Source organism: Chelonoidis abingdonii, chromosome 11 (genome assembly GCF_003597395.2).
Source record: "Chelonoidis abingdonii isolate Lonesome George chromosome 11, CheloAbing_2.0, whole genome shotgun sequence".
Lineage (NCBI taxonomy): Eukaryota > Metazoa > Chordata > Testudines > Testudinidae > Chelonoidis > Chelonoidis abingdonii.
The window spans coordinates 34095957-34113444 of record NC_133779.1 but is presented as its reverse complement, the minus strand read 5'-3'; the positions used below and the strand labels follow the sequence as shown (position 1 = coordinate 34113444).

The 17488-nt window shown below is 44.7% G+C and overlaps 1 protein-coding gene across 3 annotated transcripts in view; it reads right to left on the bottom strand.

Moving 5' to 3' along the window:
* Nucleotides 1–17488, bottom strand: part of MLLT1 (MLLT1 super elongation complex subunit) — a 54457-nt gene that overhangs the window by 24893 nt on the left and 12076 nt on the right. For 2 of the 3 annotated variants that reach the window (XM_032784680.2, XM_032783080.2), the window contains exons 4-5: nucleotides 4112–4255; nucleotides 1690–1815 (exon numbers count right to left, since the gene is read on the bottom strand). The exons of the other annotated variant lie outside the window; for it this stretch is intronic. In XM_032784680.2, the coding sequence (XP_032640571.1) occupies nucleotides 1690–1815; nucleotides 4112–4255 (270 nt within the window). The remainder of the gene's footprint in view (nucleotides 1–1689; nucleotides 1816–4111; nucleotides 4256–17488) is intronic. 3 annotated transcript variants of the gene reach the window in all.

Genomic DNA, 17488 nt, shown 5'->3' with positions numbered 1-17488 from the left:
TTAGGCCATGTCTACATTACCCTTTATGTTGGCAAAACTTATGTCACTCAGGGGTGTGAAAAAAACCCACCCATCTGAGCGACGTACATTTCGCCAGCATAAGTGCTCGTGTGCACAGCACTACGTCAGTGGAAGACACTCTCTTGCTGACACAGCTACCGCTGCTCATTTAGGTGGTTTTATTATGTCGAAGGGAGAGCTCTCTTATCGGCATAGAGCGGCTATATGAGCAATCTTACAGCGGCACAGTGTATTAGGACATCTGCACCACTCTATGCTTGTTAGTGTGGACATGGTCAGAGTCATTCTTTCCGATTCAGCATTTTCTATCTAATACCAGTCCAAAAATCAAACCAGCCACTATTAGACAAGCAATACATGATTCAAAGTCATTTTTCCTGCTGCAGTCTATAAGAAGAAGGACACAGCCAAAATACAATAACTTTAGAAGAATGGAGAAAATATAGTAGGACTGGATTACAGCATGGAATAAACTCTTTAGTCACTAGAGAGACAAGGTGGATGAGGTAATACCTTTTATTGGACCAACTTCTGTTGATGAAAGATACACGCTTTCGAGCTTAGACAGAGCTCTTCTTCAGGTCATTTGAGCATTCTGTTTGGCCATTCATTTTTGTAGCTATGGAGACTGACAGAATACATGAAATCTGCCTGAAGGCACATTGCCTGTGGGGATCATGAGAGAATTGCCCTTGCTATGTACAAAAACCTACACAAGATCAGCTGCATTAGGCTGGTTCGGGCTGAAGGTGAATTTCACCTTCTATTAGAGCCTCTGGGAACTAGCTATTGCTGCAGGCAGCATATCAAAATCTTCAAACCACTGGCTTGATCAGGTACAGCACATCTTGTGCTCTTTACATGGCTATCCCAAGCATTCACACTGCTAGAGTAAGTTTGACTCTCTAGTCAACCTCTCCTTCCTGCTGGGAGGTTGAATTCCTCAGGGACTCTGACCACAGCTATTGCATGAGACAGGGGGCAAAAGCTGAATTCAATTACCCTATATCCAGTCATATGGAAACAAGTTATAACAACTGGAAATGACTTTAAAAGGAAGCTTTACTAGCCTCAGTTAAAGATATGAGCTCTAGCAGTTGAGCACGTAGGCTTAGCTCACAAATATTCACAAATCCTGCCAGCTTTAATTTTTCAAAATCTCTTCAGAGAGGCAAGGAAGTCACAAGAATTCTAAAGGCATTCTGGGCGCGCGTGCGAGAGAGAAACAGGAGCAGTGGACTCAACGGGACTCCACTAGGGACATGTTCATCTATGAATTTCCAAAGCACTTGTCACTATACTAGGTAGGGATTAAATAATAGCCTGTGTAGGTGAGCTACTAGAAAGGAAACCGAGGCTCCTCTGAGGCATTTAAAGGGTTCTTAAACATGTCAGGTACAGAGGATGACAACAGTGGTTACAGATTGCTGTACCTCCTCCATTAAAAGCTGAGGAAATCGCAATGCTGTTGCTTGGAAGAGAATCCTACCGAGCAAATACAACACAAATTGCCTGGGACACTAGAGTCTAAAGAAGAAGAAATCCTAGGTGCTCAGAGTAAGTAATCAGAATTAGTTACTACAGAGGAAACTTCACTTTTGGGTGCATTTCCAGCAACAGACCCCTGTACTCCCATGCTCAAAAATAAATACAGCATGCCTCACTGACCTTTGACCCATGGGATGGTTTGGTCTTCTTGGGATCAGAGAAGGCAGAGAGCGGTATTGTGGGTAACATAGGGTAGTCAGGACTTGGCCTGGAGACCGTTTCTGCTCCTTCTGGCATTACCATCACCTAGTAATAAAGAAGAGAAATGATATATAAGTAAGGAGAAAGGTTGACTATTTTAACATGAGTACTCTTCAGCAAGTGCCTTTTGATCATTTCTGGCTATTATTATTCAGGTCTTTTTTCCCTTTAAAGAGGTAAGAGATCTCCTGAATAATTCCAGTTAAGATTCCCAGCTCCAATGACAATGTCTAAATAGAGAACATTCAAACAGATGAGTTTGGGAGCAAGATGCAATGCCAAGTTTCAGTTCCACTAAGGGGAACTTCAGCACCCTCTGTACAAGCAGGATGCATAACTGTGGCTATGACCAAGAGAGTCTGGAGCCACAGAGAGTAAAATGCACCAGCCTCTCTTATGCCCTAAACAGTTTAGACGCAAACTGGGGGCCAGCGGAGAGCAAGATTTCACAGAATATGAAATAATTGGATTCTTTCAGCAAAAAAACGTCCATGAAAAACAATTTATTGGCAAGATCAGAAGCACAACATATGGACAGCCATGAGTGGCCAGAATGTCCCTAGGTTCCTCTCTATGTGGCTAAAGTAATTCCCCTGAGAATTTGGGGCCGAAAGAAATTTCTTCCACATTTTTTTTGCCAATGAGCTATGGGACCAATATGATTTTTGATGTGTCATATCAGACGTGACTCATAGTTGATCCACCCAGTTTCTAAATAATGGCCAGATACGATGTTACTCGGATATCTGATGATCCTAGAGATGTGCGAGAAAAATGCATGACTAAAATCCTATAAAGTACAAGTGTCAAAAAACAAATAGTGTTCAGACTATCCTATGGCTGAAATAAGCCTCTTCCTCTTCATCCTCATTTCAAGAGGATGTGGGACTTGTGGGGAACTCCTGGGTAGACTGATTTAGAATTTAGTCAAGTAAATTAATAGTTCCACTTCTGGAATCTTCTGCTTACAAACTTCCTCATGGAACAAGATTATTTCTACCACCCCAGGTCACAAAGATGGTTTTAGGTAGACAACTTTTTTGCAATTAATTTAGGAATACCTGGAATAGTGAGATTCTTGACTGAACTGGAGTCATGTATCAGGTGTTGCCTAAAACCCTGTCACATTACAACCTCAGCTGAAAAAGACTAAGGGAAAGACTCACTGTCAAATATTCAAACCCTGACTGCAAATTTGCCAGATCTCACAGGGAACGTGGGTCACAGTAACTTGCTTAGACCGTATACAACTATTTGGCAATATCCAGTGAATGATTCCTCAGTACCAATTTCCACAGAAGCAGTAATGTACCCACTATGGATGCCCATGTCTTCATTATTGCAGCTTTTCAAGGATCTATCTAGCCTTTTCTTCATAACTTTACTTTTACTATTTACTTTCACTTTTTCCTTTCTCACCTGCTTTCACTTCTTTTTACCACTATTTGCCTCCGTTCTCCATCACACAATCTTGATCCTCCATATTTCCTATTCTCCTTCAACTCAGTTTCCTTCATTTTTTGCTTCTCCTGGCATTTAGTGTCTCTCTCCATTTCCTCCTCCTCTTTTCCTTTCATTTTAATTGAGTCTCTATTTCTCCAACTTCATGTTTCTAATCTCTCCGCAGACATACCAGCTTTAAAAAAGCAGACATGATGAAATGGTTCCTCTCTCCTCTGCAACTGGTGCCCCCACCAGCATGTGCAGAGAGAGAATGTTTTCTCACATGCAGAGGCGTGTTCTCCTCTGAGCCTGCTTTAAACAATCTGGCACCCAGAACTTCTCCCTGGTTCTGCTTCCTATGTAATAGGCAGCTGATGCCAGGAATAGGGGACACTTACTGGCCAGAAATGCCAACAATTAAGCCTACTTGTGGGAAAGAGGAATAGCAACACTGTAAGATATCTTTTCTCTTGAGCCTCCTTCTGTATATTGGTACATCTGGAGGAAGTTATTGACACAAACCAGTTCACAAAAGGAGCTCACACAATCTGAAAACAGCCAGATGGACAAAAAAAAGTCACCATCCATGGACTGGTACCTGCAGCCGCAAGTTTATGGCATTGGCACAGTGTGCAGATAAATTTATACTGAAAATACAAGTGCATCAGTGAGCCACACAAGCATTTCAGTTAGGTCACCAGAACCTGAATCTGGGATGGCCCCAAGACAAATGCAGCAAGTGTCCTGTTGAGATTGTTTACAATAAGGGTATCTAAATAGCTAAGTTAATCAGAAAACAGATGGGTCTCAAGTACAGGGAGAACCCCCAGAATAGAATTAGTAGGCTACACCTTTTCACTAAAAGTCTCTTCGCATCCCTGGTTCTTCCGGCACTCACCCCTCCAGCCTTAATAAGTTTGTGTCTGAATTCCTTGGTGGGGTTGTTGAATGTCAGTTTCTCGCAGCGAAGATGGTTCACGGGTGGGTTTCCCTCCAGATTCAGGAAAAGGTCATATGTGAAGCAAACTTTCTTCGGTTCCTCCTAAAACCAAGAAAGCAGAAGACTCATGAAGGGTTTTAGCAAGTGTGCTAGGTTAGAGGTTTCAACTGGTCAGTCCTAGGAATACTGAATAAACTCTTGAATGAATGTCACATTCTTAACAGAGTTTTTCATCTTCGGATCGAAGTTTTCTCAAAACCTAGGTACAAATACCTCATTTTCTAAAATGCCTGCAATGATTACAGTTGCCAATACCTCACACCAAAACACTCAGACATGAATTTCCTCTAGAGTGACAATCTATAGATAAGGATATTGACTGACACCTGCTAAAATCGATTGTTGACAGGGATGCTGGTCTTGTAAGGCATCCAAGGTCCAAGAAAGAAGGTGCAAATTTTATCCATTCCACTCTTTGGTACAAACACACAGTCTGTCTATTCAGCCTCTTTGGAGAATAACGGAGCTATAGTTACCACCATTAGAAACATATTTTGCTTTATTATTTAGGGAAAGGACAAGTCCTGGACTCCAAAGGAGTGCAGGTTCTAGAAAGATTAGCCACTGTGAGGGAAGGAATGCTAGATATACAAAATCCCTTTTGAAATAAAAACAGAATGAGTTGGGTGGAAGCTGATGAATGGGCAGATGCCCTAGTCCTTTCAGCTTTCCAAGTACTGTAAATGCACCATCTTTATCTGATGAAGTCTGGGATTTGTACACAAGTCAGACTGTTTTCCTATTTGTGGCCAATTGATTTTGTTCCACCTGCTGCATCAGTGAAGAGATTTCTCATGCATTTGCTGTGCGGGATGGACAGGCAGTATGGGGCAGAGCACTGCTGGAACTCTTTCCACACAGGTAGATAATTCCTTAATCTTCTTCAGAAAAAGCAGGAGTGACATCTCCTCAGTCACTCATCCTTGTAATATCAAGGAACTAGAGAGTCGATAATACTAGGTTAGCAAATGGTAAAACACTTACTTGTTTTAATTCCCAGGTTTATATTGTTAAAGGTTTTACAAAAGACAATACGAATATTGTTTGTCTTCAGTGCTATGAAAACCAACAAAAACCTGTCTCCTGCAATTGATTCCTTGTACTAGGTCAGGAGAACCAGAAAATGAAGATGTACACAAAAGTTTCTTTTTGTCATCCAATCATAATGCAATTGGAGAAAATAAACTATGTAAGTGGTATAAAACAAACCAGGTGTTTAAAACGGAGTCAGTAATCCAAGGTGAGGCTAGTAACAGAAATAAGGGTTTTATATACGAGTTTTATGCTGACTGCATCCCTTTCACGTATCACTGGCTGCTACTAACATAAGTGCAGCCATTAGAGAGAGGGGAATTCTCAGCCACTGTGATGCTTTATCAGTCTCTAAGCATATGTCAGGGCAGTGTCTAGTTCTACTGCTAATGGAAGGACTCAGCTTGCTGCAGGAGTATCACATTACACACACAGATAAGTGTAAGGGTATGTCTACAATACACTCACTGCTGGGAACAGATGCAGTGCTGCACATATGCTGCTGTAGTATAGACATCACTACAGTAACAGAAAGGGTTTTTCTGTCAATGCAGTTAATGCACCACTCCCTCTTCTGTCAACATAGCTGCATCTACAGCATGGGTTAGGTCAGCCTAACTACATCACATAGGGCGTGAAATGTTTCACAACCCTGAGTGAGGTAGCAGGAAGTTCTCCTAACTCAGATGATGATGCTTAAAGTAGCATATAGCACTACTAGGGAGGTGTAAAATGATAACAGATTTCGCTAGAAAAATAGAATGGAATGCCCATCCGGCCCAATTTGCACCCCAGGCAGGGGTAATAAGTGAAAGAACTGTTTTAGTTGGCAAACTGCATGGATAATGGCCTCTAGGAAGAGAACCTTCCTCCATTTGCCTATTTAAGGCTATGTATCACCTTTAAACTATAATCTCAAGTGCTTTTCTCCTTTCTGGGGATTTGCTGCCCAAGAGTCCCCATGACACCACTGAAATTAGACACGTCCTTTTTATTACAACAGGGAAAAGCCTCAAGGACCAGGCTGAGCCTTCTTTCTTACAAACACAGGGAGCAGAGAAGCCTGCTTCAGACCAACAGTCTGTTCCTACTTGAAGGAGGGAAGGGAGATTTTGGCTCCTTAGACGAGAGGCAGACAAACTTTTTGGCCAGAGGGCCGCATCGGGTTTTGTAAATTGTATGGAGGGCTGGTTAGGGGAGGGAGTCGTGGCCCAGCCTGCACCTCCTATCTGCACCCACCCAGACTCTTGCCCTATCCACACACCCCTGCTCCCTGACCGCCCCCGGACCTCCGCCACCCCATCCTACCCCTCCTCTCATTCCTGACGACCCGCCCGGGATCCCTGCCCCATCCAGCCACCCTTTCTCCCTGTCCCCTGATTGCCCCCAGAACCTCTGCCCTGACTGCCCCCTGCCACCCTATCCAACCCCCCGTCCTTCCTGATGGCCCACCCGGGACCCCTGCCCCCATTCAACCCTGTTCCCCCCCACGACCCTTATCCACACCCTCGCCCCCTGACCACCACCCCGAATTCCCCTGACCTCTATCCAATTCCCCATGCTCCCTTACGCACTGCCTAGAGCACCAGTGGCTGGTGGAGAGCCGGGCCACGCCACTGCCACCACCACGCAGCACAGAGACTAGGTCAGGCAGGGCTCTGCAGCTGGGCTGCCCCAGGAGCTCACAGCCCTGCCACCCAGAGCATTGCGCCAACAACAGAGTGAGTGAGCTGAGGCTGCAGGGAAAGGGGGACAGCAAGAGAGGGACCGGGGGCTAGCCTCCCAGGTCAGGAGCTCAGGGGCTGGATGTGGGCCAGTTTGCCCATCTCTGTCCTAGAGAGAGGCATGCTTGGGTCCTCTTCTCCCTAGTCCTTTTGTTTTACCCTACCCCTTTGTTTAGGTACTACAGTCATCACCCTGATAAGCTCTTACTACTCAAATCCCTTTCAGAGATCCCTTCAAAATGAATGCTGCTGAACATGGCCACAGGATGACATTTGCCAGTGACTCAGCTATAGCATCATACCTGACACTCTTGAAGGCCAAGCAGACGCTCTCTGATGTTTCTGACCGTAAGAAACTTCCTGATCTTCTCCTATGTAACAATGAACTGTTTGGTCACAAGACAAGGCTTGGTAGGCTGGAAGCTGCATTTCCATTATGCCAGATTTCATTAGTGAGTATGCCACAGAGATTGCCCTACAGCTACCCAAGCATTCTTCAAAAACAACAAGGAGTATGGTGACCCTTTAAAGACTAATGGATTTATTTGGGCATAAGCTTCTTCAGACGCATTCTTGTCCATATCAGGACAGCACCAATCCATTTCACCATTGTACACATTTGTCCATCATCCTGTATATTGATACTCCATTTCCTAGGACCATCCCAGAAAGCAATGCTTCAAGAAATGCTACTGAGCATAGCAAAGGGGACTCTTCTGAAGCTGTGCGAAGCCTTTCAGAAGATCCCATACTTGCATGCATGCATTCCATGCATGTCACATTCAGTCCATAACATTCAGCAACTTCACAGCAGTCTGTCTTACTACAGATCACGTCCTGCAATTTCATTTCCCAGTATAGTGCTGATGTTATACAAGAACAGAAGCCCTGGGCTTCTAGCCCAAGTCAACCTATTTTCAGCAGATCTAATGAAGTGCCGGCAATTCTCAGACCACACAGATTCTGGAAGTTTGCCATGGAGATACTAGAGTGAGTGAGTGTGTGTGAGAGAGAGAGAGAATATATGGAAGCCACTCCCCGTAAGAGCTAAGACACTGTTAACCTTAAAACAAGCATCTGTCACTGCAGCTGGCCTTTCATCAGAAGTAGTACCCATGAGAGCACTTGGGAATCAAGTTTTTAGTCTCTAGCTTCCCAGGCCAGAAGAGGACTAACTTGCAGGTGATTGTGCTAGAGCACAAAGGTTTTGGGGCTCTCAGGTAAACAGAGTGTGAACATACTGCATACAGATAACATAGATTTTAAAGACCCTATCTTTATCTAAGGAACCCCTAAGGTAAGTTTTGGAAAATCTAGTTTCTCAGTGCTATGTTAAAGAGCCACTGGTACATCTTAATTAATTAGCCTCTTAGAGTTGATATGGCTACTTTCACCTCTTCATGTTTTGTATGTCTCTCTCTCTCCTTATTATATGTTCCATTCTATGAATCTGAAGAAGTGGGCTGTGGCCCACGAAAGCTTATGCTCAAATATATTTGTTAGTCTCTAAGGTGCCACAAGTATTCCTGTTCTTTTTGCAGATACAGACTAACACTGCTGCTACCCTGGTACCTCACAGGTTCTCAACTCTAGAAAACAAGCATTTTTAAATAAAAAAGGTATCGTACCAGAGAAATGACTGCAAGCAGCCTTAAACTAGAGAGCTGCTAGCAAGTATTTATTTCTTCAGTGCTGTGTTCACTGACCACTAGAGCTTAGAACCCTTTGGGTCCCAAAATGTTAAGATCATCCAGTTTCTCTCCCAGGACTCTCCAAACACCTAGGAAAGCCCAGGAGCACCTCCACAACATGATTTATTACAGGATACTCACCCTTCAATTGTAAAATGAAAGTCCCAGTATGTCTACAAGGCCAGACTTCATAGCCATTCTCAGTAAAAAACTAGGCTTTCCATTCTTCCTGTCTGAAACTGCCTTAGGTGCACAGTTGCATGCACTGTTGCTCTTCTCCCAGGCCTCATCTACATGTGGCATGAGGACTCAGCAGAGTTATTTACCTGAGTTGTTGAGATAAGGGCTGGTAACCGTTGTAGGCTCAAATGATCTCACTATATAGAGCCCAACCTCTGATGCTGATAAGTGTGCCAAGAAAGGAAGAGCCAACTCAGCACATTCAAACAGATATGTGGCAAGATTAATTTATAAGAAGTGACAAACAGATGCATAAGAGAAATGGAAAAACATTTGCAGAGTCCAAGTCCCTTCTTAAAGGGACAGATCTAACTCTCCAAGAAGGCAGTTAGTGGGGATGTTTCAACAGTGTCTCTGCAATGCTAAAACTTGCTAGAACTCAAGTTCAAGTCTAAGGGTTAACTCAGCCCTTCATGCTGTTAATCTTGTATGGATCTTTTCAATTAGAGGCCTTGGAAACTGAGGTTCTGTCCACTCCACGTGGACAATAATTCCTTAATCCTGACACACCATTAAAGAAGCAGACCAGGAACAGCCTACTGCAAAGCTTAAGACATGTCCTAACCAATCTGCAACCACTTTGAGTCCCATTCAATGGACACCTCTACTCCCCTCACCTGTCACGTATCGGATTGCATTCTGCTTGATTCCTCGCTATTCTAGCATTCATTTGCACCCCGTCAATTACCGCCACTTACTCCTCATTAGTTACTGACATTTTAAAATTTTAATAAAGGGTTAATGTTCTTGTGACAGTTTTATATGTCCTCAGTCAAAATTTCCCTTCCCTCGGGTTGGGCTAGGCACCACATAACTCCTTGAGCATCAAACTGGAAGACCTATGAACGGCAGCAAAAGCAGCAGAGAATCCTGTGGCACCTTATAGACTAACAGACGTTTTAGAGCGTGAGCTTTCGTGGGTGAATACCCACTTCGTCAGACGCAGGTAGTGGAAATTTCCAGGAGCAGGTATATATATGCTAGCAAGCAAGCTAGAGATAACGAGGTTAGTTCAATCAGGGAGGATGAGGCCCTGTTGATAACGAGTTAGTTCAATCAGGGGAGGATGAGGCCTCTGTTCTAGCAGTAGAGGGTAAAACCAAGGAGAAACTGGTTCTGTAATTGGCAAGCATCACAGTCTTTGTTTAGTCCAGAGCTGATGGTGTCAATTTGCAGATGAACTGAAGCTCAGCAGTTTCTCGTTGAAGTCTGGTCCTGATTTTTTGCTCGCAGGATGGCCGCCTTAAAGGTATGCTATAGTGTGGCAGGGAGGTTGAATATGCTCGCCACAGTTTTTGTATATGCCATCCTGATATTTGATTGTGTGCCATTTATCCTTTCGTAGTGACTGTCCCCAGTTTGGCGATGTACATACAGGGCCAGTGTTGCTGCGATATGATTGGCGCATAATTACCATTGGGTAGACGGCACGGAGAAAATATACAGTGATGGTATGGCTGATCGGTTAGGTATCCTGTGATGGGTCGCTGGTGTAGATATATTTTCCTGAGGAAACTACAACATGCATGGTCACCTCCAAAAACACCATCCTAGCCATCCATGGATGTGAAAGGCTCTCTACACAAAGCATCCCACACACAGATGAGAATACAAGCGACAGAATATCCCTGATATCCGACAGCGCAACAGACTGCTGCTGACCTCTGTCCGTTTATGACTCCACCACAACTATTTCAAGTTTGATGACAAATAGACTCTCAGACGAGGAACTTGCTATGGGCGACTCCGCATGGCCCACAATAACGCCAATATTTTTAGGCTGACCGGGACAACGCTACCTACTTCAGCTCTCGTCACTCCACGCCCCTTCTTCTACCTACACCACATGATGACATCTTCATCATTGGACCATGGGAAGTGAGACTCTAGATAAAATCAACCGACATTGTCAAAACTCCACCCCACCTATCAACCCAGCCTGGACCAATCTACAAGGAAGGTCACTTCTAACACCGACGGCAACATGAAGTTGAATGGGCACATAAAACCCACCCTATTATCGAAAACCTATCCCGAAGGCAGCGCGATACTGCCTACCTTCATGCCTGCCAGCGGTCATCCCGGCCATCACATGTCCATTGTCTGAGTACAGCGAAGCACTGAGGGTAAAACCGCACTGCCTCTAACCCCTCAGCACAGAGACCAGCGAAACTACAAAATCTCCACCCACAAGAGTCTCAAAAAACTACAATACCCAGTGAGAAATAGGAAACAGATCACAGAGCAGACATACGTACCTCAGAAGCTCCTAACTGCAAAAAACCCAAGAAAGAAACCAACCACGAGACTCCACACTGCCATCACATACAGACCCCACTAAACCCTCCAACAAACGCATACATCAGGAGACTAACAAAACATCTGGATCAATGATCCCACACTTCTCAACATGGTCTTGGTGGCAGGCTCCAATCCTTACCGCAGCTGAGACAACCTGTCACGTGAAAACATATGTCTCCCACCCTAGCACTGCACACCAGTACATAGTAAACTCTACCTCAGGAACCAATCCATGCATACAAACCTCTGATGCTGCAACTCTGACCCGGACATATTTACACACGCACACCAATCACAGGTACCTTAACCAGATCAGCCATACCACCACTGGTTTCATTCACCTGCACGTCCAACCAAATGAAAATATACGCCATCGAAATTGCCAAGTCAAATGCCCGCTCTGACTATGATATCCATCGGACCAAACTGGACAGTAACCACCTACGGAAAAGGATTATAATGACGACACAAATCAGATATCAAGGAATGGCAATATTAGCATAACAACCTGTAGGAGAGCAACTTCAACCTCCATCCGGCACCACAACTATACCGCATCAGACCTTAAAGGTGGCCATTCTCTGCAAGCAACATAAAAAAACTTCAGGACCACCACTTCAAGAGAAACTGCTTGACTTTCAGTTCAATCTGCAAAATTTGACCACAATCAGCTCGTGGACTAAACTATATATGACTGGCGTGAAATGGCTTGCCAATCATACGAAGCCAGTTTCTCCTCCTCTTGGTTGCAACATGCCTCTAACTGCTAGGATAGGGTCCTCAGCCTCCTGATTGAACTAACCTCGTTAACTCTAGCTTGTCTTGCTAGCATATATATAATACCTAACCCTTGGAAATTCCCACTATCACTGCGTCTGACGAAGTGGAATATGTCACCCACGAAAGCTACCGCCCAAAAACGTCGGTTAGTCGAGAGAGGTGCCACAGAATTCTCGCTGCTGTTTACAGATTAAGAACCTACAACATCGACGGCTACCCCTCTGATACTTGAAAGGCAGTAAGATGCACAAGAAAACTTAGGCTGAAGAAACATAGGCTTGGTCTACACTACAAATTTAGGTTAAATTTAGCAGCGTTAGATCAATTTTACCCTGCACCCATCCACACGACGCAGCCACTTGTGTCAACATAAAGGGCTCTTAAAATCGATTTCTGTACTCCTACCCGATGAGGGAATTTGCGCTGAAATCGACCTCGCCGAGTCAAATTTGGGGTAGTGTGGACACAATTCGATGGTATTGGCTTCCGGGAGCTACCCCAGAGTGCTCCACTGTGACCGCTCTGGACAGCACTCTCAACTCCAATGCACTGGCCAGGTAGAGAGAAAAGCCTCGCAAACTTTTGAATTTCATTTCCTGTTTGCCCAGAGTGGAGAGCTCATCAGCAAAGGTGCCCATGGAGTCCCAGAATGGCAAAAGAGCTCCAGCATGGACCGAACAGGAGGTACTGGATCTGATCGCTGTATGAGGAGACAAATCCGTGCTATCTGAACTCTGTTCCAAAAGACAAAATGCCGGAATATTTGAAAAAAAAATCTCAAAGGGCATGAAGGACTGAGGCCATAACAGGGACCCGCAGCAGTGCCGTGTGAAACTTAAGGAGCTCAGGCAAGCCTACCAAAAAACCAGAGAGGCAAACGCCCGCTCCGGGGCAGAGCCCCAGACATGCCACTACTATGATGAGCTGCATGCCATTCTAGGGGGTGCCCCTACAACTCCCCCACCCCTGTGCTTTGACTCCATCAATGGACTCTCCTGCAATAGGGATGCAGATTTAGGGAACGAGGAGGAGGAGGCTGAAGTTAGCGCACAACAAGGAAGCAGAGAAAATGTTTTCCCCAACAGCCGGTAACTGTTTATTACCCTGGAGCCAGTACCCTCCCAACCCACCCAAGGCAGGCTCATGGACCTTGAAGGCAGCGAAGGCACTTCTGGTGAGTGTACAATATTGACAAAGGTACATGATCTCTCACACCAAACGGCAGGCCCTCAATATAAGAGTTAAAATGCGACCTTGTAAAGAAAGCATACGTGCTATGTAATGTTAACAGCTTGGTTCACCGTGGAAGAGTGTACCCATTGTTCTCTAAAATGTGTCTCTTTAAATACTATTCTTTTTTTTCCCCCTCCTGCAGCTGCAAATGTTTTAACGCTCCCCCTATCATCTCCATCCCAGAGGCTAGCGAAGATTATAAAGCAAAAAAAATGCACTCACGATGACATGTTCTCTAAGCTCATGCAGTCCTCCCACACTGAAAGAGCCCAGCAGAATGTGTGGAGGCAGACAGACAATGTCAGAGTGCAGGAAAGCACAAAATGAACACGAGAGGACAGAAGGGGAGGGATGCAAGAGGAGATGTGATGTCAGCATGATAAAAGGAGACATGAAGCAATGCCCAGGCTACTCGAGGATCAAACTCTGATTCTCCAGCATATTGTTGAGCAGGACCAGCAGCAACAGGAGCACAGAGCGCCACTGCAGCTTGTGTGACCAACAGCCCTCCTCCCCAAGTTCCATAGCCGCCTCACCCAAAGGCCCAAGAACACGGTGGGGCGGGCTCCGGCCACCCACTCCACCCCAGAGAACTGCCCAAGCAACAGAAAGCTGGCATTCAATAAGTTTGGAAGTGCAGTGTGGCCTTGTCTTTCCCTTCTCTACCACTCCATCCAGTGCTTCCCTCCTCCCCCACCTCTCCCGGGCTACCTTGGCAGTTATCCCCCCATTTGTGTGACAAAGTAATAAAGAATCCATGAATTTTGAACAACGACTTTATTGCCTCTGCAAGCGGTAATCAAAGGGGAGAAGGGAGGGCGGTTTATTTACAGGGAAGTGGAGTGAACCAAGGGGGCAGGTTTTTAATCAAGAAGAAAAACAGAACTTTTCAAAGCTTCTCTGATGCACACTACTGTGCTCTTCTAGTAGCCCTGGTGTCTGGCTGCACATAATCAGCAGCCAGGCGATTTGCCTCAATTTCCCATCCCTCCATGTGAAAGCAACAGGAAAAAATAATTTCTCGCCTTTTTTCACTGTCACCGTATGTCTCCTGGGTGCTGCTGGCAGATGCAGTACTGCAGCGCTACACAGCAGCATCCACTTGCCATGCGGACAGCAAACAGTCCAGTATGACTGGTAGCCATCATTATCGTCCCATGGGTGCTCCTGGCTGGCCTCAGCAAGGTCGGTCGGAGGCACCTGGGCAGACATGGGTGCTCCTGCCCAGCCTCAGTGAGGTTGGTCGAGGGCACCTGGACAAAAATGGGAATGACTTCAGGTCATTCTCTCTTTAAGTTTTGTGTAATGGAGATTCAATCCTGCCTGGAATATCATGCCAGCTGGAGGCTTCTGCCTCAGGCTGTTCTCCCAGTCGGCAGCATCGCACGGTTGCACCTATTCTAGCCTACTCCTTGTGCCCATGGCTCATGAAACCTAGATGAGGGGTCGCCAACCTTTCAGAAGTGATGTGCCGAGTCTTCATTTATTCATTCTGATTTAAGGTTTCGCGTGCCAGTAACACATTTTAACGCTCTTAGAAGGGTTCTTTCTATAAATCTATAATATATAACTAAACTATTGTTGTATGTAAAATAAATAAGTTTTTAAAATGTTTAAGAAGCTTCATTTAAAATTAAATAAAATGCAGAGCCCCCTGGACCAGTGGCCAGGACCCAGGCAGTGTGAGTGCCACTGAAAATCAGCTCACGCACCGCCTTCGGCACCCGTGCCGTAGGTTGCCTACCCCTGGCCTAGACAGTAGTAAGGAGCAGTCCAACTACAGGATGAGCAAATGCAGAATGGTGGTTCACTCTACTTCCCTGTAATCCAACCGCCCTCCCCTCCCCACTTTGATCTCTGCTTGCAGAGGCAATAATGTCAGTGTTGTTTCAAATTCATGCATTCTTTATTACTTCATCACACAAATGGGGGGATAACTGCCAAGGTAGCCCGGGAGGGGTGAGGGAAGCACTGGGTGGGGAAGTGGAGGAGGGAAGGACAAGGCCACCCTGCACTTCAAAACTTATTGAATGCCAGCTTCCTGTTGCTTGGGCAGTCCTCTGGGGTGGAGTGGAGTTCTGATAGCACAGATTCTTCTCCCCATACAGTTATCAGATCCAGTTCCTTCCGTTTGGTCCATGCTGGAGCTCTTCTGTGATTCTGGGACTCCATGGTCACCACTTCTGATGAGATCTGCATGGTCACCTCTGAGCTCACCACGCCGGCCAAACAGGAAATTAAATTCAAAACAGGTGGGTGTTGTTAAAGGGGCACCCCATAAATGCATATACTCATCATTCCCGGGATGTCTTGGGCGTCTGACACTGGAGCGCCATGTTGCCGCCGGCTTTAGTAGGCTTGGCCTAGCATATTACTAAGCAGGACTGACGCTTCATTATAGACAGAAAACCTTAAAGAAAGAATGACCTGGGATGTCCATCCATATTCTTGTCAGGCGCCCCCGACCGACCTCACCGAAGCCAGCCATTGGGCCGACCCATGAACAGCAGCTAATGCACAGGTTAGGCTCGTAACCTGTCTTTGCCAACTTGCAAAAGCAAAGGAGCTGCTGTTGCATAATAGCACTGCAGCCAGTACCGGTCTGTCAGCAGCACCCAGGGAGTACGTACGATTAATAGTGTCTGGAGCGGTGCTCATGTCAGCTCATTGGTAAGGTCATCGAACAGGTAATCAGGGAAAAAAAAGTTGAAGAAACATTTTTGCCTGGGTTTTGCTCTCACCGGGATGTGGACTTGCCTTGATTGAATCGATTTTACCAGAACCACTGCAACGTAATTTTTTCGCCCATCTGGTGCATTGAGCAGGGAGCACAACCCAGAATTCCAATGGGGGGTGGAGACTGTGGGAAAGCTACCACAATGCAATGCTCCAAAAGTCGACGTTAGCCTCGGTACTGTGGATGCACACCACCGACTTAATGCACTTAGTGGGGACACACACAAACGACAGTATCAAATCGATTTCTAAAAAAATTGACTTCTATTAAATCGAACTAATTTCGTAGTGTAGACATATCCATACTGAACAAACTTCAGTCCATCCAAAAGGAAAATGGCTAAAACACAGCAACAAATATGAATTTAAGATGAAATACAAATATTGCTCCGTTCATCAGCAGCCCACTAGAAAATGTTGCAGGGCTGATTAAGAAACAGATAAGGAATGCTATTGAAAAATGCAAGATCATAGCGTGATGTTCTGATTTAAAGCACAAACAAAATAAAATAGTAAACTAAACTCTTGTTTTTTTCAGCATGCTACAATTAAATAAGAGACGAAAGAGGTCAAATCTAGTCCTTCTCACCCCCAATCTGTGCAGGAATTTCCCCCTACGGCACCTTAAAAGTACTTTCTTCAGTAAAGTTTTAAGTGTCTCAGGTAAAATGGGTTCTCCGCAGTTTCCCTGGAAGACGATTCTACAAAATTAAAACATCTCACTGAAAGGAAGATTCCTGCTATTTAGCCTAAAATTTTCCTTTACTCATTCTATCCCTTTTCTCCTAGTTATGCTCTTTTGGATCATAAACAATTAACTCAAACCCTAAAGGAGACTTGCTGATGCAAAAGAAGTTTTCTTCCAAAACAAATATTAGACAAAGTAAAAAACCTCTTAAATAAAAGCAAAATGTTGGATAAGAACTAAATTGATATCTCTCCTTCCCCACCCATCTCCCTTCTTAGTATGTATTCCATTATACAAATATTGAAAATCATCTCTCTTTTTAACACTGCAGTTTGAAGATGGAAAACTTTATTTGGGTCTTAATGCAATGGTTTTTGATACCTATCACATTAAAATCTTCAGTCCGATCTTGGTAGAAGATGAAACTGTATTTGGTTCTTTAGTTTTGATAGTTTATAATCATTTGGACAGTGTCCACACTGTAAGTGGTTGAAAACCACAAACCGTACCTATATTTTATGTTGTAGATTTAAGTGAGTGCTGTTCTGATATATGTATTTGGAAACAAGCAGCAGCCTGTTAGAAATTTCAGTACCACCAGATTTCAGGGGAAGGAGTAGGAGGAAGACTGCAATGCCTTTACTGTAACCAGTTCATACTGATCCAATTCCAGGAAGAAACAGAAAGGGTTTAAAAATAGAAGTGGGCAAGCTAACATTTTCAGTCAAACAGTCTCAAATGAATTGGTAGTTACTATTAGTCAATTTCACTTTCACAAAACTGCCTTTCACATGATCTGCTGAGAACCTTCCATGTTATTTTCAGGCTTGATTCAAGAGGTAGGAGCTCT